This window comes from Lolium perenne, chromosome 7, assembly GCF_019359855.2.
Source record: "Lolium perenne isolate Kyuss_39 chromosome 7, Kyuss_2.0, whole genome shotgun sequence".
NCBI classification, from domain to species: domain Eukaryota; kingdom Viridiplantae; phylum Streptophyta; class Magnoliopsida; order Poales; family Poaceae; genus Lolium; species Lolium perenne.
The window spans coordinates 243,272,508-243,288,356 of NC_067250.2; the positions used below are offsets into that span (position 1 = coordinate 243,272,508).

The 15,849-nt window shown below is 42.8% G+C and overlaps 2 protein-coding genes across 2 annotated transcripts; one reads left to right on the forward strand and one right to left on the reverse strand.

The window, feature by feature from the left end:
* Window positions 1-219: 219 nt before the first annotated feature.
* Window positions 220-3,907, forward strand: LOC127314136 (protein BZR1 homolog 3). The gene is made up of 2 exons (XM_051344596.2): window positions 220-699; window positions 2,686-3,907. Exons 1-2 carry the CDS (start codon window positions 448-450, stop codon window positions 3,496-3,498), a joined length of 1,065 nt encoding a protein of 354 aa, XP_051200556.1. The 5' UTR covers window positions 220-447; the 3' UTR covers window positions 3,499-3,907.
* Window positions 3,908-5,545: 1,638 nt separating this feature from the next.
* On the reverse strand, window positions 5,546-11,119 carry LOC127314137 (uncharacterized). The gene is made up of 5 exons (XM_051344597.2): window positions 10,771-11,119; window positions 9,398-10,255; window positions 8,188-8,388; window positions 7,888-8,083; window positions 5,546-6,096 (listed from the first exon to the last, which is right to left on the reverse strand). Exons 1-5 carry the CDS (start codon window positions 10,909-10,911, stop codon window positions 5,915-5,917), a joined length of 1,578 nt encoding a protein of 525 aa, XP_051200557.1. The 5' UTR covers window positions 10,912-11,119; the 3' UTR covers window positions 5,546-5,914.
* Window positions 11,120-15,849: the final 4,730 nt, after the last annotated feature.

Consider the following 15,849-nt stretch of genomic DNA (forward strand, 5'->3'; position numbering starts at 1 on the left):
TGAATAGTTTAGCAAGCACTTTGTGCAATTTTCTCCGCATAACAAGTATGCTAAAGGAAAAAAAAAAATAAACCAAAAACAAGATACGCGGAATCTTTTTTGACCGAACAGATCCTACAAAATCTTTTACCGACCAACCATAAACAGCTGAGGGGCAAAACGGGAAACCGGAGGCTGTAATAAGTGGCAGGAAAGTCTCGAAGCGTGGCAGTTCCCACTCGCGCTTAAGCAGAGCATCAGCAGCTGCGTTCAGACTCTGCTAGATTCCTCCTCCCTCCACCCCCCCCTTCTTCCTCCTCACTAAACAAAACAAGAAACTGCCGATCGAGATAGCGGCGGCCGCAAGAAACAGCGAAGCAAGCAGCGAATCCTCAGCCCTCGCGCAGATCCAGCAGGCAGCGGCGGGGCGGAGCGTCTCCGGCGGACCGTCTCCGGCGGACCGTGCAGATGATGCACGGGGCCGGCGGAGGGGGGAGCGGCGGCGGCCTCGGGGGCACGCGGGTGCCGACGTGGCGGGAGCGGGAGAACAACCGGCGCAGGGAGCGCCGGCGCCGGGCGATCGCCGCCAAGATCTACACAGGACTCAGGGCCTACGGCGGCTACGACCTCCCCAAGCACTGCGACAACAACGAGGTGCTCAAGGCGCTCTGCAACGAGGCGGGCTGGGTCGTCGAGCCCGACGGCACCACCTACCGCAGGGTAAGCTCGTCTCTGCTCGCTCGCTCGCTACCTCCTCTCCGCAATGGCTTCCCATCTTCTCGTTCCGCCGGCCGATCTCCGCGAGGTCCTGTGGTTGATACCTCGGCGAGAGGCACAGGTGGCGGCGGCGCGTGGCAGAATCTTGGACTCGACTTCGATTTGCGCCTCTCTTGAGCGAATTCGTTTATTTGCTCTCCCTACTGCCGTTCCCTTCGGGCTTGTGTTCTTTGTTTTGCTGAGATTTGGGCAGTTCTCATAGAAAGTACCAGGGGATTCTGCTCGTCTAGGAACGTGAATGCATTGTTTGGTGATTTCTTTCCTTTGGAGGTCTGTTTTTGGATGCGCCAAGTGCCATACATCAAGCCTGATGGCTCCGGACCAAGTTCCTCTCTGCTTACTGCTCTGTCTTGTCGGGATTTAGGCTGCTCTGCTGTCATGCCAGGGCAACAGCAGCTAGATTCAAGAACGGGGAACCAAATGTGCCTTCCTCAGCTTTAGCTACCTCTATCTAGTGTTATGATTCGTCAAAAGAAGTAAAAGAAATGCTCTGAACCGTGTTGCTGCTTGGGAGATGCTTTGTTTTGTTGCGATTTAGGCAGTTCCGTTGCCAAGCTACGGGGAACGGAGCTAGATTTAGGAGTGGCGAGTGCGACCCTGGCTTCACTCTCTTTAGCAACCTCCCGATTTAGGTTTTCTGTAAATAATAAATAAACAAAGTTCTTTAACTGGTTTTTTACGAAATGGAAGTTCTATTTTTGGAGACCCAAGATTTTTGTGCTCTTTTGCCCCAAACATTTCTGTTGATGGCGATGGCAACCTTTTTGGATGGCAATTTTGCCAGCGGATTATATTTTCTCAAGAATTTGTTGCTGTCTTTACAGTTTGTTGCATGATAAAACTGAGGTACTTAGACTTCTGTTCTGTCTAAGTGTTGCACTGTAAATTACTAAATTATCACATTCCTCTTGGTAGATTTATGCTTCAAAGCTGCTGTATCAGTTGTGAAGGTAAAACTTAGTGGTTAACAAGTGTTAAGCTTGGCAGAGTGCTATATACGTACAGTTACACCCGGGTAAAATGATGTAAAAGAAAGGTTAACTTTGGAACCTACAAATTTCCTGGTAAAATGATGTAAAATAAAGATTCACATTGGAAGCTACAAAGATTTAAAATAAAGATTCACATTGGAAGCTACACAGTTCCAGGTAAAATGATGTAAAATAAAGTTTCACATTGGAAGCAATGAGTTTGGCATTAGTAAATAATGAATCACACATTCATACTCAATTTGGCACTCTTAATGTCCCTGTCAAAATTCTCAAAAAAAAATGTCCCTGACGATCGCTCTTCCTAGGCTATTTCTGCCTTATGCATATGCTACCATTGCTTTCAGCATTAGAAGTTGATACTTTACTGTGCATTTGTGTCTGGTGTCAACTCATTGCTGGTAATTGAACATTTTGAGGATTTGTTACTTCTACAATTGGTTTGATCCACTAGTAAAAAGGTTAAAACGTGAGGTCAGTCAAACCATCTAGTGCTATTGCAGTGTTTCTCTGAAATTGCTTCTGTATAGCTTGCATAGTTTTTTTGAAGTTAGTGTGTAGCATGTTGCTGAAGATCTGCTGGATAGTTTCTGGTATCTGATAGTTTTTGGGTGCAAAGTTCGTTCTGATCCACAGGCCCGAGTGCCTGCTTTAAACTTCCTAGTTACTTTTGATGTAATAGCTTTAAGTTCCTATAAAACGCTAGCATCTGCGGCGCTCCCTCCCCCTTTCTCTCCTGCCGTGTGCGGCATAACATTTGTATGCCTGCGTGCTGTATTTTCGTTATCAGCTTGGTAATGAAAATCGATCCTGTTGGATCGCTTGGAAAAAAATCCGGTAAAAACACATTTTCAGCCCTACTGTTGTTGTCAGCTGTACCTACATTTTATTTGAATGGAATAAATTAGGTTGCTAAGTGTTCTGTTTGTCCATATTTCAGGGATGTAAACCTCCTCCACAAGCGCGTTTTGATCCAATTGGAAGGTCTGCTCCGCAAAGCCCCAGCTCTTCATATCAACCTAGTCCACAGGCTTCATACAACCCAAGCCCTGCATCATCATCCTTTCCGAGCTCTGGATCCTCTTCTCATATCACTCTTGGTGGTGGAAACAACTTGATTGGTGGTGTGGAGGGAAGTTCCCTTATCCCGTGGCTGAAGAATCTTTCTTCAAACCCCTCATTTGCCTCCTCTTCCAAGTTACCACAGCTTCACCATCTCTACTTCAATGGAGGTTCCATTAGTGCTCCAGTGACACCTCCATCCAGCTCACCAACTCATACACCTCGTATCAAGACTGATTGGGAGAACCAAAGTGTTCTGCCACCATGGGCTAATGCAAATTATGCTTCTCTTCCCAACTCCACACCTCCAAGCCCTGGCCACCATGTTGCTCCAGACCCAGCATGGCTAGCCGGGTTCCAAATATCATCTGCTGGACCCTCATCACCCACATATAACCTAGTTTCACATAATCCCTTCGGGGTCTTCAAAGAGGCTCTTGCCAGCTCATCAAGAGTGTGCACTCCTGGACAAAGCGGAACATGTTCTCCGGTAATGGGCAGTGCGCCCGCTCATCATGATGTTCAGATGGTCGACGGCGCCGCTGATGATTTTGCCTTCGGGAGCAACAGCAACAATGAGTTACCTGGATTGGTGAAGGCATGGGAAGGGGAGCGGATACATGAGGAATGCGCCTCGGACGAGCTTGAGCTCACCCTTGGGAGTTCACAGACTCGCGGGGAACCCTCCTGATCATGCTGCTACAGTGCCTCGTCTTTGCCTGGGTTTGCTCTTCAAAATTTATTTGGGCGGTGCTCTTCTGTTTGATAAGTTCAGTGTTTGTAGAAAGAGAGAAGGGAGTTCAGGGATCGGATCATGGTCCTCTGCAGATGATATCCATCCTCTTTCAGTGATCTGGACTTACTCTAGCTTATGCAACTTTTAACTTATTTCTTTTCAATTCTTTTTCTTTTTTGAAATATTGAAAAAAAATGAACAATGTCAAGGGATAGGGATGCTTGCAGGGTACCTTAGACATGTTGAGCAAATGGTGGTGTGTGGCCACCATTTGTCATCCGTAAGAAGTAGCTGCAAGTCCTGTGGCATTCATGTGCTCATGCGAACAAGTTTCAGTTGTCCTTAATATGACTCTTGTTGTCCATGTACTTCTTGCAGAACTGGTGTACATTGTTTGTGGTTCATTCATTGATTCTTTGCGTGTCTGTTGATTACAGCTTCTACAAGTTCCTAATATTGATTTTTGGTCAATATTTTCAGCATTACTCAATACTCATAGTTAACCCTCAGATTCATATTACTTGACGCTTATATAAGTGTATCTAGACACATTTTAGTTGTAGCTACATTCATCTTAGCATCAAATAATATGGATCGGAGGGAGTACTATAGGTGTACCAGCTTATTAATGATTACTGGTATTTCCATTCCAGGGGATGCAAGTTCCATCTTATTCTCGTGATAAGTTAATCTCCTAGCCACTCCTGCATTGTCTTCGTTCTGCCTATATTTTACTACTAAGTTATTTACAGATATTTTTCTTAGATTTTTGGAGTTGTTAAACAACAAAAACACTGTTGTTGTTCCCTTGCCGTCAAGGACTCAGCATTCCATGCATTGGTTCATTAGGTATAGTTTGTGTTTCAGTATGTCGTACTAAACTGAAACACAATGCTCAACGAAACTTGGCGAAACAGTGTGACATGAATGACATCGACGATGCAAGCATACACAGAACCTCCGGTGCACGGAACAAAAGTATTTCTTCAGCTTCCACCTATTTACTTGAACGGCCACTTTCTCATCCAGTGTTGGACCGCTCACCATCTTTACCCATCCTGTGGTACCTAAGCGTGAGGAGTGCCATGAAGCTTACCTTAACCACCAACCCAATAACTCAGCTGATCATGCCTGCATCAGACATCAGTACCTGAAGATTCTCGCAACACAGTATTCTGTTAGGTGATGACTATGTGTTTGGTTTCCTTCATAATGCCCACGGTCGCGTGTGACCATGCGACGAACGTGCACAAGACATGCCAGCGAAGAGGCCACTACATTATTTGTCGAAGATTATTCCCAGACAGCTAGTCGGAGGTCTGAAATCTAACACATGAACCTTTTGACTGAGAAGTTATCTTCTTTTAGACCAGGGAATTAACGTAACGATAATGGTCCAACTTCCGCTGAGTGTTAGCAGCCTTTTGTGATAGTATGATGACTAGCTTTGGCCTCCGCACGTCAAATCTGAATCTGATTAGCACACCAGAAAGCACGTCCAGGCATGCTTGTCATCACTGATGGATCAGCTATTTGGGCAGGTCTGGTCATGGCTCAGCAGGCAGTGAACTCTATAAAGCTGATCGCAGCTGTAATAAAGGACTCGTTTCATCACATGGTATCTATTGTCATCATGATGGAATATGGTCCGAGAATAATTAGCACCCCAATGCATGGTCTTGTACGGCACCGCCCAGACGAAGTAAACTACATCATCACAGGTTTCAAGCTGGAACCAGTGCTGCGGTACAGAAGATGTCACTTTTTCATGAACCTTTCGGCCCTTTTGCTATACTCTCTGTGATCTATACAAATGATCCTCTACCCTCTCAGACAGAAACATAAACAGACCAAGGATTCGAATAGAGGATAACTACATATTGATTATACAGTAGAATATACAAGAATAAGAAAGCTAACTGCTGCGAACTGACGATTCATAAAAGGTCTAGGTGAAATAGACAAGCGGCAGTGATACAATGTCAGGCTAGTGTCAAAGGTAAACTTGAGGAAGACTTTTTTTTTTTCCTTTCATTTCTCACGCAATGGTTATGTACAACATTTACAAGTAGTTTGTGGCACTGGATAGAATGATGTGCCAAGGAATGGCAAACTGTACAGTTGCTCAACCAACATCCACGAATAAGCAAAGAAACAAATTACCTAGAGATAGTGAAGCCTGAAAGGTAAGGAACAGGGGGGCACAATGTGTCAGAACATAGAGACAATGACTATTTTTCGATTTTCTCTAGTGGTATGGATATGGCTTTATGGAGAGTGGCGGCAGCAGGTGGCCTGGCCAGTAAACCAAGTAGGATTTCTGATGGCTTAACTGGGTGCACAATTTGTGTCAGGACCATAAAGACAATGGCTAATTTCCAATCTTCTCAAATAGCATGGATAGGGCTTTATAGAGAGTGGCGGCAGCAGGTGGCTTGGCCATTGAACCAAGTAGGATTTCTGATGCCTTAACTGGACCACCATAAAATCGGGCATTTTCTGAGTTTCGAGTTGATACCACACTTCCATTGAGTGCACATCCCACAAAGGCACCTGCCAGCAAAAGTAAACATATAAGATAGCGAAATTAGAAGTGAGTGAAACAGAAACTGCAGATGACTGATCGAATAACGTTTAGCAGGCAAATTCATCATTGTTATCAATCATATAAATTTAAATTCCAAGCAAACATTTAAAATTACTATACTCAATATGCGTCCAACTGTAACAGGTGCAGGGATCATATATCAAATGATGGTCCATGGTTCTACTAATAAAACGATTTAACGTTCCGTTGCATTTTTCAGTTCAATTCAAAATTAAGCAACATAAACTAAGTAACATAAACTGCACTACAGTTCTCACCTACAAAGATATCACTCTGTTCCATATTATAAGCTATGGCAAACTAAATTAGTTTGCCAAAATGGCTTATAATATGGAACGGAGGTAGTGCATTTTACAAGTTATTATAGCATAATGGAGGTAGTACATTTTACAAGTTATTATACCAAAATGGCTTATAATGTTCATGTGTTACTATGGATTTTCGCTCCATGTTTAAGAAGATTGTACTACTATTTGTGTGAAATTAAATCTGTAATCCGAAATGTTTGTGACAGATCCATGACCAACAGGTGGTGTGACCCGAAAATAACGGGGTATTTTATAATTTGCCACACTTTTCTTTGATCCTCTAAATAATAAAGATGTGAAGAAAAGTGTGGCAAATTATAAAATGCCCCGAAGATAACAGACCATCGCCACCGCCGGACATCTTTATGGGGTAAAAATACATATATCCATTACTGGTTAGAGATAATAATTTACTGCTCAGACACTTCAGCACCACATGTTAGTATACAAAATTATCTGAATGTACTACTATGAATATGGTAACTAGCGCAATACCTAACCATCACGATTTTATTTTATTCAACTGTCCAGAAGACAGAACTCAGAAGTACACTCTGAAGACGCTAGTGTACATTAGGCCGTAGGAGATATCCTTAACCAAGTATGTGGCCACTGTGTATTATATCATGGCTAAAAGTCTATGAACTGTTTTCTCAGGAATATGATTTTTGATCTAGGTCCCAAATAATAATGTTGGATATATGTCTCAAACATCACACTACTTCAGTCATTTGTAATCTTATAACTCAGAGTAGAGGGTTTGACTGTATATTGATTGGTTACTAGTTCCTGGGTTGCTCCCTCCGTTTTTATTTAGTTGCATTCTGGGTTTTGTCAAAGTCAAACATTACGAAGTCAAAGAACATAGAAACAAATAGCAACATCCATAATACCAAAAGCATATAATATGAAAATGTGCTTTGAACATTCTACTAATACCAGACTTTATATTGCGGACATTGATATCTTTTCCTAATATTTGGTCAAACTTTACCAAGTTTAACTTTGACTAAACCTAAAACGCGAAGTACATAAGAACAGAGGGAGTATGTAAGTTAGGGCCTTATCGGTAAAAACAGTATTCATGTGGCTCTGCCACTGCTTGGCAAAAACTAACCAGGTAATGAATTAGAGCTGCTTGGAAACTAACCAAACTCGTGGAATCAACCGTTCCCAGTTTAATGTGAAATAAGGAGACCGTGGTCAATAATGTGAAACACAACCAGATTAGTGGACCCATTCAGAACATATAATGAAGGGCCCTTGCATAGTGGCATCTACTGCAAGAATTAGCTGGTACTCACGAAAAATTGTTTCTATCTTTTTAAGACCCTGACTTTTGAACAGAAGAAGAAAACTAGAAGAATATTTCCGTACACAAATTTTGACAGATGAAGTTGAAAAAAATCCTAATAATTTTAACCATACCTTTGCTACAGCTGTATGTGTAACAGGCAGCATAACCACCATCACCGGCACGAAAATCAGCCTCTGCCACCCGTCCAAGATGACCAGCAGAAGCACCAATGCCAGCCCCAAGTGACAGATGTGCATTTCCACTGAATGTTTTAATGGCATCAGTGTTCCTCAGAACAATGATAAAGTCAGCTAACTCACCTCCAGCCTGAAAGGTACAATGTGCGAAATATTTCATATGCCATTAGGTCTTAGTTATAGTAGCAACCAAGCTTCGTTGATGAAAACAAACCATCTTGAAAGGTCACTGACCTGAGCTCCATATCCAATGCCACAAGTAGATATGGCTGAAGGAGGTGACCAGGTACCATCAGCTCTGCGAGCAATAACCAGCCCAGTACCAATTTTGTATGTGACCATCATTCCAACCTTCGCTACAGTAATAATAGCAAGCCCTTTTGCTTGTCTAAGAATTGAATCAGGGATGGACTTCTCCGGATTCAGCTTCCCAATCTACAAATTGCATTTAAGTGTTGAAAGTTTGGTGAGCAGTATTCTGGTTGATCCTATAAGACTGATTGAACAAGCGGCTAATATAGCAAGTTCTAAAGCTTACTACAACCTTAACTTCTGTTAATATATCATCGGCTAATGTAACGTAAAATCTATGAAAATAGTGAGCACCGGAAAGATCTCTTCAAAGATTCATGGTGCAAAGGTAACTTATATTACTGTAAGGAAAGGTGGACTTTAATGGTTAATGCTAAAAGTAATAAGCTGCTGAAAAGAATGGATTTATTTCAGACCAGGAAGGGCCTTCCACAAAGTGCTGCACATGCCATGTAACTTATGTGAACGGAACAATGATCTGAGAAGCTCTTGGGAAGTATGAATGTAGAAAGTATTACAACGTGGATACCAAATCCTCAATCATATATGCACTAGTAGGTTGATGAACCAATATTGCCAGTTTAACGGAAAAGGGGAATGAAAAGGCTTCAGAATAAAAATGAGTGGGTTGAGTTAAGGTAGGTAAGAACTTCCTTATATATTACTGTGGCCCATAAACTATCATAAACTGCAAAACGGGACAACCCATAGATTAAGTGCCTAGCAAGGATCACTATTATGTCCATCCAACATTGTTCAAGTGGGCAAGTGGCTTCGAACAGGAAATGATGTAGCGGTTACGGCTAGGAAGGGTTAAAACCAAATGTACCTAGGTTATGTTGGGCAGGGTTAAATAGCCGTAGATGTAAGAAGTATCTATCATTAGCCTTTGGATCTCGTTCCAACCATTAGCAGGGTGGTAGGGATGTAAAATATAACATGCTAGATAATGCATAATCTAAAATTCAATAGCAATTGATCGGCCAGAGATAAATTTTGGGTAGGAAACAAAATCACGATAACACATCGTTTCTAAGAAAATGATGTTATACAAGAGAATATAGACAAAGTGGAATTGTAAGCTGCCAAATTAGTAGACATAAACAGGTACTAAATTATAGCAAAGGCGTACCTTACAATACCCATGAATGGAATTTGCAGCCTTGTAAATCTCATACTCCATCGTGTGTGCCCATGGGATGTTTATCCATGACCTCAAGGTGCTAAGGTCTGTCAAATCTTTAGTCGGAAGTTGGCAAGCACGGCTGATCTGGTTCATTAAGTAAGGCTGAATACACTCAAGACGTACTCCACAAACATCACAGACCCTTTGAGGATCAGAAGTTCCAAATTTCGGAGGCATCAAGCTTCTACCCTTTGAACAGCCACCACAAAATATCCCACCACAAAAACGACAGTGATGGCGTGTGCAAATTATTGGATGGAATCGTGCTCCACAAAGCATGCAAGAGGGAGCAGCACTGTCAGGAAGCCACTTTGTCGGTCCTGTCTCAAGCAGAGCACGTTCCGAACCAACACTGGCCTCTGCAAGCGTTTGAGTCTTATCCTCCAAAGCCGCTTGAAGAAGAAAATGAGATATTAGAGACATGCTATGCCTCCCTAAATCAAACGATGCAACAGATAATAGTTTATCTCTTCCTGCAGCAGCCATCTCAGAGAACACGTCCCACATTGTCATCTCCCTGATGTCCTCATCTATATCCCATTCTTCGTCTATGAAGTACCCACTGTTTGAGCCAAAGCCCTTTTTCCACTCCTCGTGATCATGTTTTGTCATCGGTGGGACAGAAGGAGGTACCCAGATGCCGGTTTGCTCACGAAGTGGGCAATCATAGTACCTGTTTTCTCCTGATTCCTTCGAGGCGGTCATCTCACCATCGCACTCGTAAACGTCGACGACACCAGGGCTGTCATCCGTGTTGTTTCTGTCAGGATTGTCTTTTGTCCCTTGCTGACATATATGGGTTCCCTGATTTACAGAAGAAGATATCACACCAAAATTAATTTGGGGAAGTCAAGAATAATGCGATGCATGTTTGGGCATAAATTGGAAAAATTAATGAGGCCTAGTCAACTAAGTGCTATTATTGTGAGGAACTTCCACTCACTGATCATGGTTAAGTCAACTTATTTCCATAAATATGCATCTCATGGTTCTAAACATAGAAGGTAGTAGATTCATCTCCCCATATTTCCTTGTAGGGTGGAATATGCATATCCATACAAAACAGTCCAAAACTGCTACGAGACAAACAATTTGACAAACCTTTTTTCTGCTCGTTGGTTCTAAGCACCCAATACGGCAATCCATACAAGACTTAATGCTCTAACTAATGCCACTGCTAATCAGACGAAATTCTCCAATTGCACTCTACTCCAGATATAATCCATCACGCAACTCATCTATTCCAATCTAGAGAGAGAAAGCGACCTAGACACATGATGATTCGAGGAAGGGGGGGGGGGGGGGGGGAGCTCGATTACCTCCTTGGGCTCGTCGTCCCACCTGACCGGCTGGTCGGAAACACTAGCCTCGCCGGCGGCAGCGGCAGCGGCGTCGCCGAGTTGCGGGGGCTCGAGGTCGTACGGCTCGATCGGCGGGTACAGGTGATCGGCCCTCTCCATGCCGCGGAGGATCGGCGGGTCGGCGCTGGATCGAATGGCGCGGCCCCCCGAGTTGGGGAGGATTCCGGGGGAGAAGGCTTGCGATTTGGGGCTTTTTGGATGTCGTGAGGAAGATGACGAGTTGGAAGCTCAAGAGGAAGACGGAAGAAAGAAACAAGTTAAATTCTGAAGGAGCGTGTAAACGCAGTACAACAATTGTGTATGCGTGTCAAATAACGAAAACAATCATGAGTATTTGTGATTTGCGTTTAGCCCCTTGGATAGACGGAGTATTTGGTTACTTTCGTGCGCGGTGTCTTTTTTTGAGATCAGCACGGTGCCAATCATTGGTGGACCAGGTATGCGGATGGGAGAATATATTATGTTCTCGTACTTTGGAATTTGAAAATGACAAATTATATTAGAAAATGACCGTGTAGATATAACATGTATCAATCATGTCACAAAAGTTCGAGTCAAAGTTCCAAACATAACTCTGGAAACAAAAAAATATATAAATATAGCTATGATAAATAATTACTTCAAAATGTGCTATAAATTTGGCCCATCAACGGTAGTATCTGCCCTTAATTTTTTTTCCTTTTTCTTAAGAGTTAAGACACATATACTCCCTCCTGCCCAAAATATGTTGCATATAAATTTTGGTCAAAGTCAAACTTCATAAAGTTTAATCATCTATATTGATAAAAATATAAACATATACAACAAAATTATAATATTTTCAGAATTGTTATGAAATATACTTTATATTATATGCATTTGACATGGTAGATCTTTGTATTATTATCTATATTTTTTATCAAAGTTTGCACAGTTCGACTTGCATGGAAAATTATGCACAATATAAAATGGGCAGGAGGGAGTAATAAGTTTGGCGTTGAAACTTTGTGGCATACTTAGAAGTTATAAGATCGAAGGCCCAAATACATTAAAATCAAGAAGATCAATTACCCAATCTCCTTAATTATTGCATGCATCGGTATTTTTCACATGCATGGGGGAGAGAGGAAAGAGAAGGTACATGCATTTGGGATTGGGAAAAGAGAGAAATACACATATAATATTAGTGTTCCAAATTTATCGCACAATTTTTAACTTAAATTTTCAATAGCGCAGGCTCTAATCCCCTCCGTCGTCGGCCCCGTCCCCTCGCCGCCCCCAGAGGCGCTGCTTGTCAAAGGCCGCGGCGCAGGTGAAGAGGGCGGCGGGGATCTACAACTTCAGCTCCTCACATAGGGAATCGGTGAAGGAACTCGGCACGGGCTCGCCGTGGCCATGTCGGTTGCTCGGTGCCCCCCCCCCCGCCGGCAGTCTCTTAGGTGGGGGCTCTGGAAGCCAGAGCGGCGGCCCTGGGTGGTGTGGACGGCGCCGGCCCTATGGTGGGTGATACGTCTCAAACGTATCTATAATTTCTTATGTTCCATGCTACTTTTATGATGATACTCACATGTTTTATACACACTTTACATCATTTATATGCATTTTCCGGAACTAACCTATTAACAAGATGCCGAAGAGAACGATTCTTTGTTTCTGCTGTTTTTGGTTTCAGAAATCCTACAAAGGAAATATTCTCGGAATTGGACGAAATCAACGCCCAGGGTCCTATTTTCCACGGAAGGTTCCAGAGCACCGAAGAGGGGCCAGAGGGGAGCCAAGGGGGCCCCACCCCACATGGCGGCGCGGCCAAGGGGGGGGCACCCCCTAGTGTGTGGGTCCCCCAGGACCCCTCCGAGGCTGCCCTTCCGCCTACTTAAAGCCTCCGTCACGAAAACCCTAAAAACATAAGCCACGAATTGACGAAACTCCAGAAAGACTCCAGGGGCGCCGCCGCCATCGCGAAACTCCAATTCAGGGGACAGAAGTCTCTGTTCCGGCACGCCGCCGGGACGGGGAATTGCCCGCGGAGTCATCTCCATCGACACCACCGCCATCTTCATCGCCGTTGCTGTCTCCCATGATGAGGAGGGAGTAGTTCTCCCAGAAATTTGAGGGCTCTACCGGTAGCTATGTGGTTCATCTCTCTCTCTCCCATGTGATCTTTATGTGATCATGAGCTTTGTATCACTATTAATCTATGTGCTACTCTAGTGATGTTATTAAAGTAGTCTATTCCTCGTCCATGATGTAATGTTGACAGTGTGTGCATCATCTAGTACTTGGCGTAGGTTATGATTGTAATCTCTTGTAGATTATGAAGTTAACTATTACTATGATAGTATTGATGCGATCTATTCCCCCTTTCATAGCTATTGTTGACAGTGTGTATGCTATGTTAGTACTCGGTCTAAATTGCAACGGTCTATTATGCACTCTAGAGGTTATTTAAATATGAACTCCGGATGTTGTGGAGCTTGTTTACTCCGGCTTGAGGTGTGCTTTTGCAGCCCTACACAATGAATGGTGTTTGTTATCCAACAAGAGAGTGTAGAAAGTAGCATTTATTTATTCAGTTATGTGATCAATGTTGAGAGTGTCCACTAGTGAAAGTATGATCCCTAGGCCTTGTTTCTAAGCATTGAAACACCGTTTCCAACAAGTTCTGTTACATGTTTGCTTGCTGCCATCTTTATTTCAGATTGCAATTACTACTTACAATCATCCATATCACTTGCATTTTACTATCTCTTCGCCGAACTAGTGCACCTATACATCTGACAAGTGTATTAGGTGTGTTGGGGACACAAGAGACTTCTTGTATCGTAATTGCAGGGTTGCTTGAGAGGGATATCTTTGACCTCTACCTCCCTGAGTTCGATAAACCGTGGGTGATTCACTTAAGGGAAACTTGCTGCTGTTCTACAAACCTCTGCTCTTGGAGGCCCAACACTGTCTACAGGAATAGAAGCGTGCGTAGACATCAAGCTATTTTAAAGCGCGATTGCTTGGGGAGGTAATGTAAAAGGTATTCACATCCTCCGACTACTAAGCTATTTCCTAGCACTGTTGCCGGTGTGTGAGTGCTCGAAGTTATTTCCTTTAGATCCTGCAATTATATCTTTTTGTTTCTTGTTTTTATTTTCACTAGTTTGGCTTAATGGAAAACAACAAAAAAATTAGAGATCTTTATGAACTTTATATTGAGTTAGGACATGAGGTGTTTGAAGAGAAAATTAAAAAACCTACAGAACTTTATATGCATGCTAATGGCAATGTTATTAGTATGAACGCTTTGAACACCATTGTTGCTAATGCTATGGAAAATTCTAAGCTTGGGGAAGCTGGTTTTGATGAGCATGATATTTTTAGTCCCCCAAGTTTTGAGGAGAAAATTTACTTTGATGATACTTAGCCTCCCATTTACGATGATTATAATGATAGTGGTATTTTGGTGCCACCTACTATGGAGGATAAAGTTTATTATGATTATACTATGCCTCCTATATTTGATGATTATGGTGATGAGAATAATAATGATAGCTACTTTGTTGAATTTGCTCCCACTACAATTAATAAGAATGACTATGCTTATGTTGGGAGTAGTAATTATTTTATGCATGAGAACCATGATAAGAATGTTTTAAGTGATGGGTATATTGTAGATTTTATCAATGATGCTACTGAAAGTTATTATGAGAGAGGGAAACATGATTATATGCATCTTAATAATATTAAGTTTCCCCTCTTTATGTTGAGAATCTTGAAGTTACTCGTGTTTTATCTTCCTATGCTTGTCACTTTGTTCTTCATGAATTTATTTGTGTACAAGATTCCTATGAATAGGAAGTGGGTTAGACTTAAATGTGTTTTGAAGTTGCTTCTTGATGCTCCCTTTCGCTTCATTTTCTATCTTCCATGTGAGCATCATTAAAATTACTGAGCCCATCTTAATGGCTATAAAGAAAGCACTTCTTGGGAGATAACCCATATTTTTATTTTGCTACTGTTTTGTTGTGTCTTGAAGTTGTTACTATTGTAGCAACCTCTCCTTATCTTTATTTTATTGCATTGTTGTGCCAAGTAAAGTCTTTGATAGCAAGGTTGATACTAGATTTGGATTACTGCGCAGAAACAGATTTCTTACTGTCACGAAATTGAGCAGCCCCCTCTGTAGGTAACTGATACGTCTCCGACGTATCGATAATTTCTTATGTTCCATGCCACATTATTGATGATATCTACATGTTTTATGCATACTTTATATCATATTTATGCATTTTCCGACACTAACCTATTAACAAGATGCCGAAGAGCCAGTTGTTGTTTTCTGCTGTTTTTGGTTTCAGAAATCCTAGTAAGGAAATATTCTCGGAATTGGACGAAATCAACGCCCAGGGGCCTATTTTGCCACGAAGCTTCCAGAAGATCGAAGAGTCAACGAAGTGGGGCCACGAGGTGGCCAGGAGGTAGGGCGGCGTGGCCCCACCCTTGGCCGCGCCGACCTGTCTCCTGGGCCCCTCGCGACGCCCCCTGACCTACCCTTCCGCCTACAAATAGCCTTTGTCGCGAAACCCCCCAGTACCGAGAGCTACGATACGGAAAACCTTCCAGAGACGCCGCCGCCGCCAATCCCATCTCGGGGGATTCAGGAGATCGCCTCCGGCACCCTGCCGGAGAGGGGATTCATCTCCCGGAGGACTCTACGCCGCCATGGTCGCCTCCGGAGTGATGTGTGAGTAGTCTACCCCTGGACTATGGGTCCATAGCAGTAGCTAGATGGTTGTCTTCTCCTCATTGTGCTTCATTGTCGGGTCTTGTGAGCTGCCGAACATGATCAAGATCATCTATCTGTAATTCTATATGTTGTGTTTGTTGGGATCCGATGAATAGAGAATACCATGTTATGTTGATTATCAATTTATATCTATGTGTTGTTTATGATCTTGCATGCTCTCCGTTACTAGTAGATGCTCTGGCCAAGTTGATGCTTGTAACTCCAAGAGGGAGTATTTATGCTCGATAGTGGGTTCATGTCTCCGTGAATCTGGAGGAGTGACA